At 32.0% G+C, this 18270-nt stretch overlaps 1 protein-coding gene across 4 annotated transcripts in view; it reads right to left on the reverse strand.

Annotated features, from left to right (window-relative positions):
• Positions 1 to 489: 489 nt before the first annotated feature.
• Positions 490 to 18270, reverse strand: part of POSTN (periostin) — a 42188-nt gene continuing 24407 nt past the window's right edge. Inside the window, exons 12-23 of one of the 4 annotated variants that reach the window (XM_041766350.1) lie at positions 17958 to 18088; positions 17314 to 17444; positions 17107 to 17209; positions 16932 to 16999; positions 16237 to 16282; positions 12598 to 12678; positions 9028 to 9117; positions 8240 to 8329; positions 7430 to 7507; positions 6965 to 7048; positions 2317 to 2358; positions 490 to 1261 (exon numbers count right to left, since the gene is read on the reverse strand). In XM_041766350.1, coding sequence (XP_041622284.1) covers positions 1224 to 1261; positions 2317 to 2358; positions 6965 to 7048; positions 7430 to 7507; positions 8240 to 8329; positions 9028 to 9117; positions 12598 to 12678; positions 16237 to 16282; positions 16932 to 16999; positions 17107 to 17209; positions 17314 to 17444; positions 17958 to 18088 — 982 coding nt within the window. In that variant the 3' untranslated portion in view covers positions 490 to 1223. The remainder of the gene's footprint in view (positions 1262 to 2316; positions 2359 to 6964; positions 7049 to 7429; positions 7508 to 8239; positions 8330 to 9027; positions 9118 to 12597; positions 12679 to 16236; positions 16283 to 16931; positions 17000 to 17106; positions 17210 to 17313; positions 17445 to 17957; positions 18089 to 18270) is intronic. The other 3 variants (XM_041766348.1, XM_041766351.1, XM_041766349.1) reach the window with 3 other exon arrangements.

Raw genomic sequence — 18270 nt, forward strand, 5'->3', positions numbered from 1 at the left:
CGTCACTACTCAGTTTCTCATCAGTATGGATTCTGTTCCCCAGTTGCTTTTATTTCAATTAGACCAAGTGAAGATAGTACTTGTTGAGATCTGAGTAGATCAACTGATCTCTTTATTGTTTTCTGCAAATATTTTTCTTCCTCTCTTTTGACATGCAGTGGACTCTTAAATTACTTCAGTTTTAGTTAACTTAGGAGCATCTCTGTGCTTTTCCCTATATCTAACAAAAATCTAGGAAAAATTGATTGATACTTGTGTTTGTGTGGTACTGTTTATTTTCTACTACAGCTTATGGTGCATTGTGAATTATTGGTGATTTGTCTCTTTACCCTTTGAGAACAGTACCTGTCTGATTCATGTTTTGGTTCTTCACAACCTACCATGGTTCTAGGGTTATGTTAACTACTCAGTTGATGCTTAAATGATTGCTTTATTGTGTAATGATTCTTTATATAACATAATAGTTTTAAAAATTCAAGAAACAATAAATTCATTCAATTTCCTTTAATGAATATTTGTTATAAAAAGAAAGAGGTATAAAGTCCTGTTCCCAAGTCCAAATCACTTATTAATTTAAACCTTGAGTTTTCTGAACTACCCAATTTGAAGTAATCTGTTTATAACTGAAAAAAAAAAGTTTTATTGAAATGTTTGAGAAAAAAATATGTATTCCAAAAAGCATATGACAAAGAATTCAAGAGTATAAAATTAGTTGTACAAGTAATATAATTTACTGGTAAACCCACATTGTATTAGAAATGTGCAAAGCCTTTTATTGTAAAAGTTTTGTTTTTTTTTAATACTGAGCACCCATTTTTATAAATTAGCTTCCCAAGGAGAAGTAACTGCTTGCATACATTTTATCTATTTCTTAGATTCAAGATTCAATCTTCTTAATTGAATGTGAGGTTTAAGTTATAAGAAATCCTTTGACAAGAATTTTCTTTGATGGATTTCAAAGTTAGCTAGAATTTTTAATGTCAGGATGTAAAAACCTGTATATATGGTGTTCTATTTCCTTCAGTTCCTATCCCACAGGAGACTAACCCTATAATTTCATTCAGAGGGAAAAAAAAGATGAAATTTGTATTCAGAAGTGTTCAATGATTGCTTTTTTGTGCTGGTGGTTCATTTCCTGAAGTCAATGTGGCTCTCATAATTATCCTTTAAGATCAGGTTATTGATTAGAGTTGTATAAACTTTGTTGTCTGGTTGCTGGATTTTCACTGAGAACGACCTTCTCTTGATCTTCTTCTAGATCCTGTTAGGAAGAAGGGAGAATGCATAGATTGTAAATGTGATGGAACTTTAGAATTTAATAATGTGGTATTTTGTGTATGACTATATCCATAAAGACCATCATTTCTTATTGTAATACACATTATGTTTTCTTAGTTATATCCTCTGTTTATGAGGATAAATTCAAGGTTATCTTTTGATCAAAAGTATATGAAAATAATAAAGTTTGAGAATTTTAGTTCTTTTGGAAATTTGGATGGATTAGGATGTGTAGAAGAAATCCCTGACAGAACCTTCAGTTAGAAATCATTTGTGCAATTGATTTTTATTTCAAATGTCTACATTGGATTGGCTTAAAATCAGATGTACCTGTAGTGCATTTATAAGCCTTGCAATTTCTTTTGACCATTAATATGTAATTATTTTAGAAGTTCCAAACTTGTAACTTACTCTAAGTTCCACATGGAAAATCTTTGATTATTTAATGTATCAAAATGCAAGGTAACTTAAGTGAAAGATTAGAAAATGCACATAAATATAATTATGAAAAAAATTATAGTGCATGGGTGATATATACATGTGTATAATCTACACATTATATCAAAATTTTGTACAAAGTTATATTAATAACTTTCTATATGTGTAAAAATTTTAATTTACTTGTGTTTCAAGTAAATTTACTTTTGTTTCAAGTAAACTATAGCCTGATCTCAAATAATAACATTTTTAGAGAGTTCAGGTTCACTAGCAACCGACTGTTGCTTGGCTCTTATTCAAGGATTTCTTTTTAACTTAACTCTACTTGAGTCTACCTCGGTGATTCCAAAAATCTAGCAGTTTACATGAGTATAATTGCCTTTCCTTTAACATTCACTATCCTTAGATTTTACTAATAGTGCAGAGCATGAATAATTTATTTTCTGATTTTTGTCATCAAAATACTTTGCCTCAAATTTGCTAACTTTTCTCCCTAAAAGATAATAAAGTCCAATAAAATATATTAAAACTCTATCCTTTGACTTTTCTTAACATAACAAAACATGTGTGCCATATGCACATTACTATCAATATATTTACCTTGAACTCTTTTGTTTGCTTGTATCTTCTTCACAGGTGTGTCTAAAATTAAAGGGTTGTAGTGAGAAATACTTTGAAATTATTTCTAACATCAGAAAAGAGACCGTAAGTAAAGAAAAGTATGAAGTCTTAAAATATGCATTGCTTAAACATGTAGATTTTCTTTTGGAATAGTGGAACTTTTTCATTGGCCACACACAGACGTTTGTTTTCTACATATCAAAATGAATGCTCACTATTTGCAAAACATTGTTTCATTATTGTATTTGGGGCCCCACAGAGTAAGTGACTTACATGACTTTTTCAATTTTTAGTAAAAAGCATTGCTTTATGATGAAGGGATATTTAACATTATATAAAGCTTAGCAGAAGTATCTTCTCAGAGATATCCAGTCATTTCTCCAGTCACTCCTATTTGTGATGTATCAGACTTCTGCCTCTGTAAAATTCTCCTTGTAAATTAATTCATGATTAAATTAGAACATGAGGACAATAGCATTGGCCTAATAATTCTAGAAATATAATATTAAACGATTCAGGAAATGTGTGCCAACATACTGCCAAATTTGACTTTAATCCTACAAGACCATTTATAAAATTAGTTAAAAATAATAAAATAAAAATAATAAAAGTTTTCTTATTTAAGAATTTCAGGTGTTTCAGAGCTGTGCAGTTTTTTGTTGTTATAGTTGCAAAATATTTCCAATTTTTTTTGTTTTTCTTTAACTCATCAGTTAACCTAATTCACATTTTCACTCTGCTAATGGATGCTTAAGATCAAAGAATAAATGTGGTTCCTACAGTGACTTCATTTTTCTGCTTACCTTTAAAAAATATTTTTCTCCAAATTTTGACTTTTTGCATTTATATATTATCTAAGTCAATCAGGTAAAGATGTTTCTATTATATATATTTTTTCAATTCTCTGAAATTCCATTAAAAAGTAAAGCAAGAAACTCCCACCAACAGTAATGTTGGCTGTATGTCACCAAGAAACATTTTTAAAATGTTTGAATAAGTTTGTTTCTATGTGGCACATTCCAACATGCTCTTTTTCTCCACAAAATATATGATTTATAACCATTTATAATATCATATTAATAGTAGAATACAGAACCATAGAAAACCTCATTAGATTGGATAGTAGGGGAAAGTTTACTTGAGATAGGAAAGCCTAAATTATGGAATATGCTCCAATTGATATATTTTTATTACTTTCAGGTTTATTTGGTAACAAAATAATGGCTTATAAAATATAGTAAAGAAAAGATGGGTCTAAATTTTAATCAGTGACTGGGTCTAAATTTTAGTCAGTGACTAAGATTTTTTTTTTTAAGATTTCATTGAGAGACACAGAAAGAGAGGCAGAGACACAGGCAGAGGGAGAAGCAGGCTCCCTGCAGGGAGCCTGATGTGGGACTCGATACCTGGACCCTAGAATAACCACCTGAGCCAAAGGCAGGTGCTCAACCACTGAGCCACCCAGGCATCCCAGACTATTGTTTATAATAGCCTTATTAAACTCCAAATGGCAGTTATTGTATAATTTAAAACAAGGTCATAGAAGTATTTGAGACATTACATTTCAAAAGAAGCACTTACACTCAGATTTTCTTTCATACACTTGGCAACATCCAATTAAGTAATTTGTTAATTTATTACTATTTTGCTATGATAATACTAAAATAAGAAGTATTAATTATGGCAAAAAACATCTTTAGAAGAAAGCATGAATAAAGTGCAGAAAATCAGATTTGTCTCGAATCGCTCTCTGCTATCTCAAAATGAATGAGAGTCATATCATGTTGAGAGAAACAAATGATTGGAAGATAAACCAATCATATGAATGTCCCTCCCTACCACATTTCGTGAAACATGCAAAATGCTTCAGCCCAATTATTTATAAGATTTGCATGTTTATATGGCTATGGCTCTCAGAAATTTAAGTTAGGTGTAAAATATTACTATCGTAAGTTTATATTATATGTTTATTATGTAAATATAATTGGTCGTGATACTTACTGGGAGCTTGTATTTGCAGAGCATTATTCCAAGTACTTTTCATACATCATTAAGATGTAGGTAACATTACTATCCTCATTTTCAGATGAGGAAACCAAGTAGAAGAATTAACTTACTTAAATAGTTTGAATTAGAGCCCAAATCAAAAGCCAGACCTACAAGCCAGACCCTATTCCCTACACAGGCTTTACATGTTATATTGGCAGATTTGTCAAAACCATCTAAAATGACTTCTTTTTTGTTCCTTTCTCTATAGGTTGATATTCTCCCTTAATACTTTAGTAGGTTCAGTAAATACAGCTTTACCTAAGATAAATGTGAAATTCTGTACATTTCATGAGAATATTTTTGAGTTAAGGGCTCTGAAGTACTTCAGCAATAAATCACAATATTGGTACCAAAAGGACCCTTAGCCATGCTACCAGTCATGACTAAAATAATTGAGGAATACACTCAACTCATCAAAATGTACTATATGTACCACTATGAGCAGTGTAGATTGAAAACTCCAAGCTTTGAGATAAAGACTATAGTTTTCACTGAGGGGGGCACTCAACAGGATGAGCACTGGGTGTTATTCTGTATGTTGGTAAATTGAACACCAATAAAACATAAATTTATTTTAAAAAAGAAAAATAAAAATAAAAAGCAAAAACAGAAACAAAAAAATAAATAAAGTCCTTGTCTAGTAGATCCATCATTTAAAAAAAAAAAAGACTATAGTTTAGATAGAGATCAATAATCTGTATTCTGAAAGAACAAAGGCCAGTCTTGCAAGGATATAATCTTTATTCATAGCAGCTTCTTTGTAAATAGGAGTCTCAGGATCTAGACACTTGTAACTCAGTGATGACCCATTGATTTTAAGGGCTAGAAAAAAAAAAAAAAACCTACCATGCCCAATTAGTGTCCAGATACAAGTAACTATACTTCTTATATTGTCTTTATTATGTGCAGAAACCTTAGAAATGTTTTGATAAAGAACTTATGATGTGGCATTGTGGAAATTAATGCTTTATAGATGTGTAAAGAAACCAAATGTTGGGAACTAAAAGAATCAACCCTCTGGGATAAAAGAAACAGGAGTTAAAGAAAGATTTCATTAGCTAAAATTTGAATATCATATTCTTTAGCAGATATGTTTTCTTTTGCCTAAAGTTATTGTTATGTACTTAATTCATTGTTTGTAGTCAATTTGTAAAGTGGCACTTATTAAAGGAGAGGAAAACATACTTACCTGAAGTTTAAGCCTAAATAAAGTAAAATGATGTATATATTGGTGCAGCTACTAATTGATTCATTCTCTAAAAAGCACTGCCATTCTACAAAGCTGCCTACTATAGTAAAAACTTAAAAAAAAAAAAGAATTCAATTTAATCTTCATAATATCTTCACCTCTTCCCTCCAATCCTTGTTTTACCAGCAATTAAACATTTGTGAATAGATCAGTGAATTCTGTATTAGATCATACAGAAAACCTCCAATCTTTGATGGCTTTGGCTGTGTCACACACTCCCTGCAGTCTGAAAGGAAATCTTGTATTTTTCAGACACATATTTTCCTATAGAGGGGAAATTCAATCATCGGTTCAATAAAAATTATTTATTACCAAACAGTCTCAACACTATATAAAGAGATTTTTACCTATGTTAAAGTAAAGAATAAAGAAACAATTACCTATAATATGCCTGGTTCCAAGAGAATTTACATCATCTTGAACATAGGGATACAATTTAAGCAGAAAAGCCATCTTGGATGATATTTTGGATAAATACTGAAATGCAGTTGTGCTTCTCAATTCATAGTATATTTCAGGAAACATATTTGATTTTTCTGAATAATTTAAAACTTGTTTCTTTAATTTGTCATCTAAATACTTTTTTTGTAGTAAAATGAACTAGATGTTCAATTTTCAAATGCCAATTACCCAAATTATGTTTTATTAGCATTTACTATTTGAATAATTATAATTTATAGTTTGTGTAAGATTTTGAATTCTTTTTTTTTCTTTTTTGCTTTTAAAAGTAGTTCATTTTAATGCCACAGACAGAGAACATTCCATACTTTAAAGATTAATTTCATATGCAAAATAATTTACATATCTAGGTATAGATTATCACTCAAACTGTTAGAAGAAACAGATACCCATTCTCACGAATGTAGTTTGGAAAAGAAAATTACTAAATGCACTGTTTTTTTTGCTAGATCTATGCATTTAAAAAAATCCATACACATGCCTTTTATTATTGTTCTGGGGGCAGTGAATACATTTTTTTAAATATAAAATATATGTCAATTTGGGCTTCTTTAAAAAACTACCAATTTGAAAAGTATTCCCTTGCCAGATACTTAAAATATCCTTACAATTATCTGTATCAAAGAAAAAAAATATTCATTGCTCCCCAAGTTTTATACCTTAGAACTTTTTAAAGACTTTAAGCTAGTAATCATTTCTTTGTTATTATTACTTAAACTATTATCAAATCAATCAATCTCTTAAGACAGCACATCATGTTGTCTTTTTCAATCTTATTAAAAGAAAAACCTGAATGCTTAGTCTTTAAAAAGTTGAAGAACTCCGTCTCCAGGACCTGTTAAGCGGGTTAGTTATTTCCCTTTTACTAACCTCCCTGAAGAAGTCTTTTAATTTCTTCATCTTCAAATAAATGACCATCACCACCTTCAATGAATTTGGTGACCTTCGTGACCTCTGAGAGGATACATGTTTATAGCAGAAATTGGTTTATGTAATAAAAACACAGGGCACTTGATGTGATGTATAATGACATCTGGCTAACAATGAATTCCAGACCAACACTTGATTCTTTCTCCAGTTGTAGTGCGGTTTTTGATAAGCCAACATTTTATAAAGCTATTGAACAATATATAACAAATATATAACAAAACAATCAATATGACTGTCATTTGAGTTTAATTCTCTATCTTTGGACGTTTTTCATGTGTTGGCATGGAATTCGAACAAAGGAATGACATAAAGTAGAAAGTATATAAAAGGCCTCAACAATTATTTTAGACTTTGAAACAGATAGCTTAGGTATAGTTACATTCTTATTTTTCTAGACATGCTGACCTTCTTGCAACAATTTCTTCAGAGTTTCTTCTGTTTCTCCACCACCAGTAGAAATCCTAGTATATTTTATTTCAGGACCTGAAAGAAAGACAATTTAAAAAAAAAGGTCTAAAAGAGCGGTAGGCAAACTTTTTCTCTATAGGGCCAGATAGTAAGTATTTTTAGACTTTATAGGCCATACGACTCATGTTGCAGCTATTCAACTAGTCACTGCAGGATGAAAATAGTTATATACATTAAATGAAGGGATGGTCATACTGGGTTCCAGTAGAACTTTACATAAGTAGGTGGCACAAGCCATAGTTGCTGACTGCTCATTTAAACAAAGACTTGCAAAATAGCTGATTTAAGAATTTTAGGCTAATTCATTAGTGGGAGACTCACACAGAGATTCACTAAAATTATGGATCCATTGCCTTACACAATGTTGCCTATATATGCATGTAGAGATGTAGTGTAGGCCTTAAGCAAAATAGAAAATCAAAGGAGGGAATGGTTTTTCTTCTAGGATTTATTAACTCATTAATAAATAGCAAAGTTAAAATATTATATATCATGTATGAATCTGCATAATGAAAATGCATGCTTATAGATTTATCCACAAATTTCAATTCAGAGAAAAACATAGATTACATATTTAGAATAATATGTAATCTACGTTTCTGCCAAAAAGAAATAACTTCAGTAACCACCATGAAAATGACTTAGTCCATTTCTCTAATGATTCTTATAGAGAGAGATATTTTAAGATTTACTATGGTTTTACCTTTATAATTTAGGCAGAGTTCCATGTTCGGAATCAAAGATTACCTGTAATGATTCGTTCTTCCCTTGTCTCTTTTTCAGTTATTTCCACAGGCACTCCATCAATGATTTTAGTGTATTTTTTAATAATTGGCTCTAAAAGTAGGGGAAGAAAAACAAGCTGATGTATCCCTTATGGTATCTAAACTGCCATTTTAATGATTAAATATGTTTCTTGAAGCAATACCATTTAGAATTCAATCATAATCATTTTGAGGACATATCTCGAGCAGATTCAACAAACATCTAAAAGGTAGTGTTACGTCCTGAATCCTGGGTGAGGGAGAGAGCCAGCTGGCAAGCTAATTCTCCACGTCATATTTGTTTTCTGACTGTGGAATGAGTATTTAGTGAGAATCCAGGGAATTATACATAATTAGAGTGAGAGCCCTATCATAAATCTCATCAATGACTTAATAGTAATGTTAACATAATGGCCATTTTTTCTACTAAGTCCAATAGATTTCTTTGTATTGATATTATTGTTATCATACATTTCATATTCATCACTGGCATCTACACAGTAATGACGATTTTATTGGACCTGGTAACTTAATGGGTAAATTAATTTCAAGTAGTTAAATTACTTTAACTCATTAAAGGTAAAGTGTATTTTATTTGCTTGGAAGAGATTAAAAAAAAAACAATGGGAAGAACCTATAAATGAAGTGAATATTCCTATAATTTATACAAAAGTCAAGAGAAAACATCAAATATTCAATATATTTAACCAACACTATTTCAAAATAATCACAGTGGCCCTAACTAGGCTTTAAGAAATACACATAACGTACCTCCATGGATCACTTCAGTTACTGTTTCACCTTCTTTAACCAGTCTGAACTCAGGTTCACCTTCAATTTTGACCTTTGTTATTGTGGGTCCTGAATCATTGTTTTAGGAAAACAAATTATTAACAAATTATTTAACAAATATTAAAAGTGGTTCTTTAACTTTAGCAGAACAGGAAATTTATTTCAACATTTGATGTTATTCAAACAAGTGGTCTCAGCCTTTATGAAATCAGTTTTAATAATTTCCCATTGTCTTCAAATTAGGCAGTATTTATGAGAACAAATGGCTCAATCCACTGGTATGCTGTTAAAATTACCTTCATCTGTTTTAGCAGTTAGCATTTCCATCCATTTGTTTGTAGTTATAAAGTAGGATCACACAAGGTATTATGTACTTTGTGCATCATACAATATGTACAAATTTGAGTTGCTCTAATGATAGCTAGTGTAGATCTTACTTTACTATAGTGGGGTCATCGATTACTCTTTCCCTATTAAATTAAATTAAAATTTTAATTAGTATTGTACACTTTATCCAATGGAGGTAAGACTGAACATTTAAAATTTTCAACTTTATGCCTATATTTAAGGCACGGAATTTCAGGTTTTATGTGAAAATAAATTTAAGTACTTACCTTATATATGAAAATGATGCAAGAATTTGCTAATTAATAATTAAATGGTCCTTCAAATACAAAAGTTAAACAGTGTTGCATTTGGCTTCCAAAATGATTTTGCTCCCAGAGAAAATCATTTTGAATGTTAGAAAGCTGATTACTACATTAGTTAACTGAGACTATTTCACAGAGAAGAAGAGTAAGGTTCAGTACATTTAACTCATACTGTAACACCCTTCAACAGTTGAATATCACAATATTTGCTTTATCTTTGAGAGGATTTATTTGCTTGTCCAGAAATTGTCAAGGTACACCATTACCCAGAATTAGTCTAGAACAATCTAAAATAATGAAAACAATTGTTCTTTCAAATAAGGAACACTTCATACCATACTATGGTATCAAGGGATCTTGAGTATCAAATCTAAGGCCACGTTTTTAAGGTTTAGAAATTTCAAAAGAACATATACTTAAGGAGTTTAAGAACAGGAAATGAGTTAATAAAATATCCAAGTCGACATTTCATTGGGAAAGCTTAAACTGAAATTTCAGAAACACCGTCTTACATTACACTCTATGAAGGCAGGGATTTTTATCAAATCTTTTTTTAATATTTGATAAAATACGAGTACCTAGTAGAGTGCCCAGCACAATAATAAGATGCTCATTAAATATTTGTTGAAATGAATTTCAGTTGATTTATTCTTTTTTTTTTTTTATTTTTTTTTTCAGTTGATTTATTCTTAATTCTGTAATTTGGTTAAGTACATTGGGTAAGAAACTTATTTTTTTTAAAGATTTTATTTATTTATTCATGAGAGGAATCCCTGGGTGGCTCAGCGGTTTAGGGCCTGCCTTTGGCCCAGGGCCCGATCCTGCAGACCTGGGATCGTGTCCCACGTCCAGCTCCCGGCATGGAGCCTGCTTCTCCCTCCTCCTGTGTCTCTGCCTCTCTGCCTCTCTCTCTCTCTCTCTCTCATAAATAAATAAATAAATAAATAAATAAATAAATAAATAAATAATTTTTAAAACGTCTATTTATTCATGTGAGATACACAGAGACATAGGCAGAGGGAGAAGCAGGTTTCCTACAGGGAGCCGGATGTGGGACTCAATCCTGGGACCCTGGGATTAACGCCCTGAGCCTAAGACAGATACTCAACCACTGAGCCACCCAGGCGCCCCTATAAGAGACATCTTAAAATTGTGTTTTGGAGCCTATAATATTTAGTAAGAATTCAAGAAACATTAAAGAACCTGCAAAAAAAGAAAAAATAAAGAACCTGCAAAAGTTAAATGAGAATGAAATGCAAATAGCAATCTTAGAGCTGGACAATTGTAAATGGCTGCCAAGGCAATCATTTTGTTTCCTTCAGTATGTTACACAGAAGTAAAACTTCTGAATTTTTGAACTGAAGAGTTTTTAATGCATAGGTGACCTGACTCCATTTTTCATCCTTTTTCCTTTATAGGAAGAACCCAGATAGAGTTGATGCTTCACTGTGTTCCTAATTGAAGAAAGATTAATATAGTAGATTCCCACTGACAAAGATTGGGAAGATAAATGAAGAAGCTTGGAAGGAAAGATAGGAATCTTTGAAAATAAGAACAGCACATGTGAATCATTTTGATTACAGAAGCTATCTATGATTATACAAAATTTTAGGGAAGCTAATTTTAAAAACCGCACAAGAATGTTAAAGACAAATGTATTACCAAGGACCATTTGATCATTTTTCATTAAAATGATCAAGAAACATTTTGTTAACAAGAAAATTCTATGATTTAATTTCTTAAGACACCAAGTTCTCATCAAAATATAAAAGCAATGAAATGACCACAAGCAGAGTATTTTTTGTTTAGATAAGCACAAATTTCAAAGTCTACATCAATTTTAGGTCTTAAGAAGAAATAAAAATATAGATAACTAATTAGCTAGGAAATAAACTATTGCATACATGTTTCCAATATCTAAATGTAAATCTAGGTTTGCCTTTAAAGGAATAGACAAAAATATTCAAGAAATTGCCATCTCAGTTGATAGAATGAGAAGAAATATCAAAATCAAAGATAATTAATATAAGAATTTTTTGAGATTCAACTGAAAACATGAATTTTTCCTTTTTTTTTTTTGGAAGACTCTTTCTATCCTTCTTACAAAATAAAGAAGAAAACTTGGTCTTTTCTTTGTGGTGTGTCACCACATTAAAATACTTAAGACATAAAAAAAAAATCATTCTTAAGGTCTGACCCTTGGTAATAATTAAAATACATGAAATGAAGATAGCATCAAAGATGTTGGAGTTGGCCAACATAGACAGTAAGGGTAGAAGTTCAGGACTGCAATTAAGAATCTTAAGGTTTGACTCACTGCACCAGCTACTTATTCCCTCTTCAGTTTCTGGTAGTCTAACTTAAAAATATATCATATGTGGTTGTAATTTTTAAAGCCTTCATCAATGTATAGCTTCAACGCTCTCTTAGATTGTTGAATGAAAAAAGCCTGTATTTTTTTGAAGAGCTTCTTATAACAAGACATCCATGTGGGGAGATTGGAGATGAAGCTACAAAAAAATACTCTGGTGTAGTCTAACTTCAGTAAAAAAATAAAATAAAATAAAAAACTAAATTAATTCAAATTTTTAAAAAAGCTCAGGATTTATTTGTTTGTTCATTTACTTATTGATTCATCTGGGTACTAGTGTTAATGCAATGGCCAATTAGGTTCAAATGAAATCAAGTACAAGCAAATGTACTGAAAGTATTAGGAATGCACCATCTACTCTACTAAATAATTTGCATTCCGCATTCTACAATTACATGAGCATGCCATTGATATAGAAATATTTAGCATGTTAGTTTTAAAAAGAATGTAGATACATTCATAGAAATCAGTCTATTATTTGGAATTTTTTCCACAATAAAAGGAACCATGTATAACATTGATTTTTACCTTCAGTTTTGATAATAGGCTGAAGACTGCCTTCAATCACTTTAATTTTTGGTTCCACAACTTTGGTTATAATTTTAGTTGCTGAAAGTATAGAAAGTGGAACATAAATGATGTTTACATTAAAAACAACCTGAACAAAACTGTCTTTTTTTTTTTTAATTGAGTACTAAGGTATAGGTTGTGGTAATATGTTCAGGCAGTCAGATACAGGAAATATTCATGTTACATTTTTCTATTATCTTCTCACGTCCAGATGGTATACTCCAAAGTCCAGTGACTTGGATTTGTTCCAGTAAAATATATACACACTAAGTGAGGAATTCTATCTAGAACTCTGTGATTTTGAACTGCACCACTAAAGCTCTTTACCTTCTTTTGTACTTCTTGAAAATATTGGCTGCATAGCAACAGAAGACAAATAAACATGATTAATTTCATGCAATTCATAATATCTTAAATTGCATTGATGGATTCTTTCTCAGAAGAAAAAATGAAAGACAAAGACAAAATATTTTTCATGCATCTGATAACAGTGATACAGAAAGGAAAATATGAAAAATAGTTCAGAATAATTAAAAATAAAAATAAATTTCAGCCGGCCAAATATGAGCTCTATGCAACAAATATGATATGATCAATATTTAAGTTATTGGCTAAAATGTCTTTAATTTTCAGCTTTAATATCATGATCATTTATTTTTAGATTTTATTTATTTACTTGAGAGAGAGTGAGTAAGAGAGTGAGAGAGAGAAAGAGCACAAGCAGGGGGAGGGGCAGGAAGGAGAGGAGGAAGCAGACTCGAAACTGAGCAGGGAGCCTGATGAGGGAGGGACTCGATCTGAGGACCCTGGGATCACGACCCGAGCCAAAGGCAGACGCTTAACTAACTAAGCCACCCAGGCACCCTGTCATCACAATCATTTTTTAAAAATGAAGGTATGTATTAAAGTGTGTGTCATTCACCTAACTAAGACAATAATATGCAAAATTTATTTAAAATAGCAAACTATTTGTTTGGTTTTTGGTTGTACAGATTAACTGGAAAAGTGCTTCTGGAGCCATGGAACCAGAGCTACTGCTTTTTGTCATTTCTAATTAGAAGCCTTAAAATATAGCTCCATTAGACAGTGGGGCTGCACTATATAAAGTTAACTGGGCAATCAGAACAGATTGTGTTGACACATTAGAGGTGAAGTGTTAGCACAATTCAGGTTTCTGTCACGTTCTCACCTCAGACTTCTGAAATGTCAACTTTTAAAAATTCATATAGGTTCTAGATCCTTTTTAAAAATATTTTATTCATTCATTCATGAGAGACACAGAGAAAGAGAGGCAGAGACACAGGCAGAGGGAGAAGCAGGCTCCATGAGGGAGTCTGATGTGGGACTCGATCCTGGAACTTCAGGATCATGCCCTGGGCCCAAGGCAGGTGCTCAACTGCTGAGCACCCAGGCATCCCGGGTTTTAGATTTTAATTATGACAATGTTTTAGTCAGATCAAATATTTTTATCTTGAATTCTTAAATTATGAAGCTCTGAAATATATCACATCTATGCATCCGATTACTGACCCTACAGGTGGTCTTGCCACAAAGGAACCTTTCCATTAAGTCCACATCACAGAGGTCTGTGCTGCTACTATCTAAAGGGCTTAATTACTTTTAGCTTAAAATTTTCCTTCTTTTTTTTTAATTTATTCAGAGGCAGAGAGAGAAAGAGAGGCAGGCAGAGAGGCAGAGACACAAGCAGAGGGAGAAGCAGGCTCCATGCAGGGAGCCGATGTGGGACTCGATCTCGGGTCTCCAGGATCACACCCCAGGCTGCAGGCGGCGCTAAACCGCTGCGCCATGGGGGCTGCCCAAAATTTTGCTTCTTATTAAAAAAGTTGAAGTGTAGGATGTTTAGTTGGTTTGTAGTTGTGTTTCAATCTTACTTGTCTGAAGACGTAGTTTTGACAGGTCCCAGGCTGAGGGTTAAATACAGATTTTATTCTGTTGTACCTTACATGCTATATTGTTGCATCATATCCTACAGAGCATTTTTCTCCACATTAAGATTGAAATGTATGATATTTTGAGGACAACAGTAATATGTATCAAGGAAATTAAGAAAGTTTTAGAGACAAGTCAATGAAGGAACATAAAAATGAAATCTTAGGTTTAATTATTCTCTATCTCTATTTGACGTATACCTCTACACAGCAGCATACCCATCTGGGGAGGAGTTAAAGAAACATTTGGCATTGGAATGTAAATCCCAGAGCTCTTAGATCTTTTGAGTAGATAGATGCGGTTTATTACACTTGAATAATTTTATAAAATACATGAAATTATTATTATTTTCTGTGATTGCGGATCCAATTTTAATAGAGGAAAATAAAGGAATTATATGACTTTGGCTCATTGTAAGCAAAATATGGAACTGGCATATATACAGAAAGCAGTGGACTGATCATGGGTAAAGTAGGAAAGGTAAAGAAATATGGTGCAGGTACACAACTTTGAGAAAGATGACATAACATTTCTGATGAATAGAGCCCATAATGATTCTTTAATTTATTTTAAAATATGTACAAGATTGTATACTTCTATACTTGAATTTATACATGTTGAATCATAGCTATTCCAACTAAATCTTTAAAACAGTGCTGAGCTGGCCAGATACTTGATTTGTATATGTTATTCTTACATAATTGAAATCAGTAAGAGCAGTAGACATTTTGTTTTGCTCCTTACATTGTCTTTATTCTTTTTCCATACCTGGTGTAAAGGAAAACATTTTTAATACAATAACAATGCTCATATTATATAATAGAATTATTTTCTAGCCAGGATAAATGTGGGAATTGAAGTAATGATTTTACTACTGGTACATTTTGAGTGTTTAATTGTAGAGTCAAAACAAAATGAAAATAATTTCTGCTTTGAAAGCTATAAAGAAAGAAAGAAAAAAGACAAATGAAGAAAAAGCCACACTGAAAAAGGAGTACTACAAGTTACATTTATGAGAATGGAATACCCTTTACCATTGTTAAGTCGTAGAGGTTTAATTTTGATAATCTGGTAGAGTCAGGGATAAAAGAACCTTGGCATCTAGAAATTTTAGGTTTAATGCCTGGAAAATTCTTTGTTCCTTTGTCCAATTTTGAATGGGGAGAGTTTTTGAATTGCTAGATCGTAAACATTAGGATTCTTTGGCACATCACCTCCTATCTTGTCCTTAGAGAGCTGACAGCTTGAGGCTAGAATGAGCTACAAATCCTTCAGCAGTGTTAGTTCTGTGTTTACACATCTGAATTTTCAGGTGACTCTGGAGTCGCCTTTTGTCTCCTCTTTGTATGTTTGTATGTCTTTTTTTCCTTGCCTCTTTTCCATATTTAACCATATTCTCGTATCTTATCATTCCTGTTTTTCTGATGAATGGGGAAGTATTTCATAGGACCTGACAGGTAGGGCCCTGGCTGAGAGGCCTCATCCAGATCTTAAGTCTGCTTCAAGTGGGATGAAATTTGCCACTGTTTGGAATTCTAAATACCAGATTATCAACAATTTTTGCTTCCAAGTGCAAAGAAAATTATTGTGTTTTCTTTTTTTTGCATCTTGCCAATTGCATGTGACAAATATTCATTATGTACTTACTGTAGACAGTCATGGGGATTTCTTTGAAGGTGCTACCACGAACAAACTGAAAATAATATTTGTATTTAGTAACATGAAATAAGTAGTTTTATCAACAAAATTATGGCATCACTTTAATTTATTTTTCAATCTGCAAATTGGGCCAGATGGCATAAAGATTATTGGATTTGTTACTCAAAGTCTTAAAAATGATAAAAATAGTTTATCTAAAGTTAGATGTTTATTAAATAGTATTTCATATGTTTTCCAATACTTTGACCCTACGAGGACAAAGAAGCAAAATACTTTTTTGCTTTTAACTCTAAACAGGGAATAGTGAAAATTTTTACAAGTGAATACTTTACCTTATGTTCTGTAGCAAAGTATTTAACGATAGAAAGATTATGGTTTTTTTTATCATTATGTCTTTTCTTTCCAATTGGACTGTAAATTTTTAAATAAAGGGCCATCTCTGATTCAACTTATATTTCCCATTACACTTAATACACTGCTTGGGCCCACATACCAGATACTTGTTGAATAAAACCAAAAAGAAATTATGTCATTTATTCACAGATGGGCTAGTGGTTCATAATCTACAAAAAGCAATCCAAGTCTAATGGAAATCTACCTATTAATGTATACATTTCTGGTCTTTTATGTTAAAATTGCAATCTGTTCAGCACATTAGAAATAAATGCAGTAATGTTCTGTACCTTAATTTGGATGTATTTGATCAGTTTGTTAAGTATTTCCAGCAGCTGATCATTTCCAACAGGTGTGTCTATGCAGAGGAATATTAAATGAGTATTGGTAAGAAAGTGTGAAATGAAAATCTAGGTTTCTATTGAAAAAGGATTTAATTCATTAATGAGTTCCATAATTACCAACCTGCTGGGTAGAGGAGTTTATCTACGACATGAATGACACCATTTGTTGTCATAATGTCCGATTCTTTTGATTTCACCTCGTTCACCAGAAGTGTATCATTTACCTATCAAAACAAGGGATAATATCAATGATAAATTAATGATAATTAACATTAAGATAATTGATCAATGGATGAATGCTATCATATATTCATTCTAGAGAACTTACTCCTTTCAGGTAGATTTTGCTTCCTTGAGTGGTCTTCAGAATGTTAGTAACACCAGGTTCAAATCCTTTTCCAATGAAAACTCCTGGTGTTAGGTGATAAAGGATGATGTTTTGAAGGGCATTTTTGTCTCCTGGGGGCAGGGGAAATGTATATTTATAACATGTCATATTTTTTGATATTTTGATACTGGAAAGACCAAGGATAAAAATATTTCTTTGTCTTTTTTTCCGCACTATAATTTCTCATCATGTCATTGTTCTCTCAAGTTGCTATCAACACCATGTCAAAACAGTCACTTCAGTCTGTTCGATCAAAATATTAGCCAACTTAACTTACTGGGAGGAGAGAAAATCAAATTATTTTTGGAATTGTGACTACTTTTGTTCTTTGTCACCTAATTGTGTGGACTTTAACAGAAATAGCATAAGTGAACATCTAGCTCAACAACCACGACAGCAAGCTGTTAATTTAGAACATTAATGAGTACTCCTCCAAGAATTCCAAGTGAAATTAAGGGAAACCGGTTTAGACATGAATATTAAAAAGGGGGCATTTTTGAGGCTGACTTCTGGTCAGGAATGCTTGAGGAAGAAATGAGATCCTGAACTCAGGTGGCAAATATCTGGTATTCACTTCTACTCACGAATCAGAATTTCCTTTTCTTCATTTGTCATTCCCTTAAAGGCATCATTGGTTGGAACAAATAACGTCCAATCCCCAGGTTGTGTCAGGAGCTCTTTCAAGTCTGCAGCTTCAAGTAGGCTGAGGAAGATGCTAAGCAGGAAAGAAACATGTTTATTCTGTTAGATTTACATTTAGGCATGCTCACAAGCAATGCATGGAATAGAATACAATCCATTTATGGTGGAAATCATGAGAAATTGTTCATGCATTTTCTTTTTCTTTTTTTTTTTTTTTAGATTGTTAGATTGTTTCACTCACCAAATCATATTATG

The sequence above is a fragment of the Vulpes lagopus genome, chromosome 8 (assembly GCF_018345385.1).
Source record: "Vulpes lagopus strain Blue_001 chromosome 8, ASM1834538v1, whole genome shotgun sequence".
NCBI classification, from domain to species: Eukaryota; Metazoa; Chordata; class Mammalia; order Carnivora; family Canidae; genus Vulpes; species Vulpes lagopus.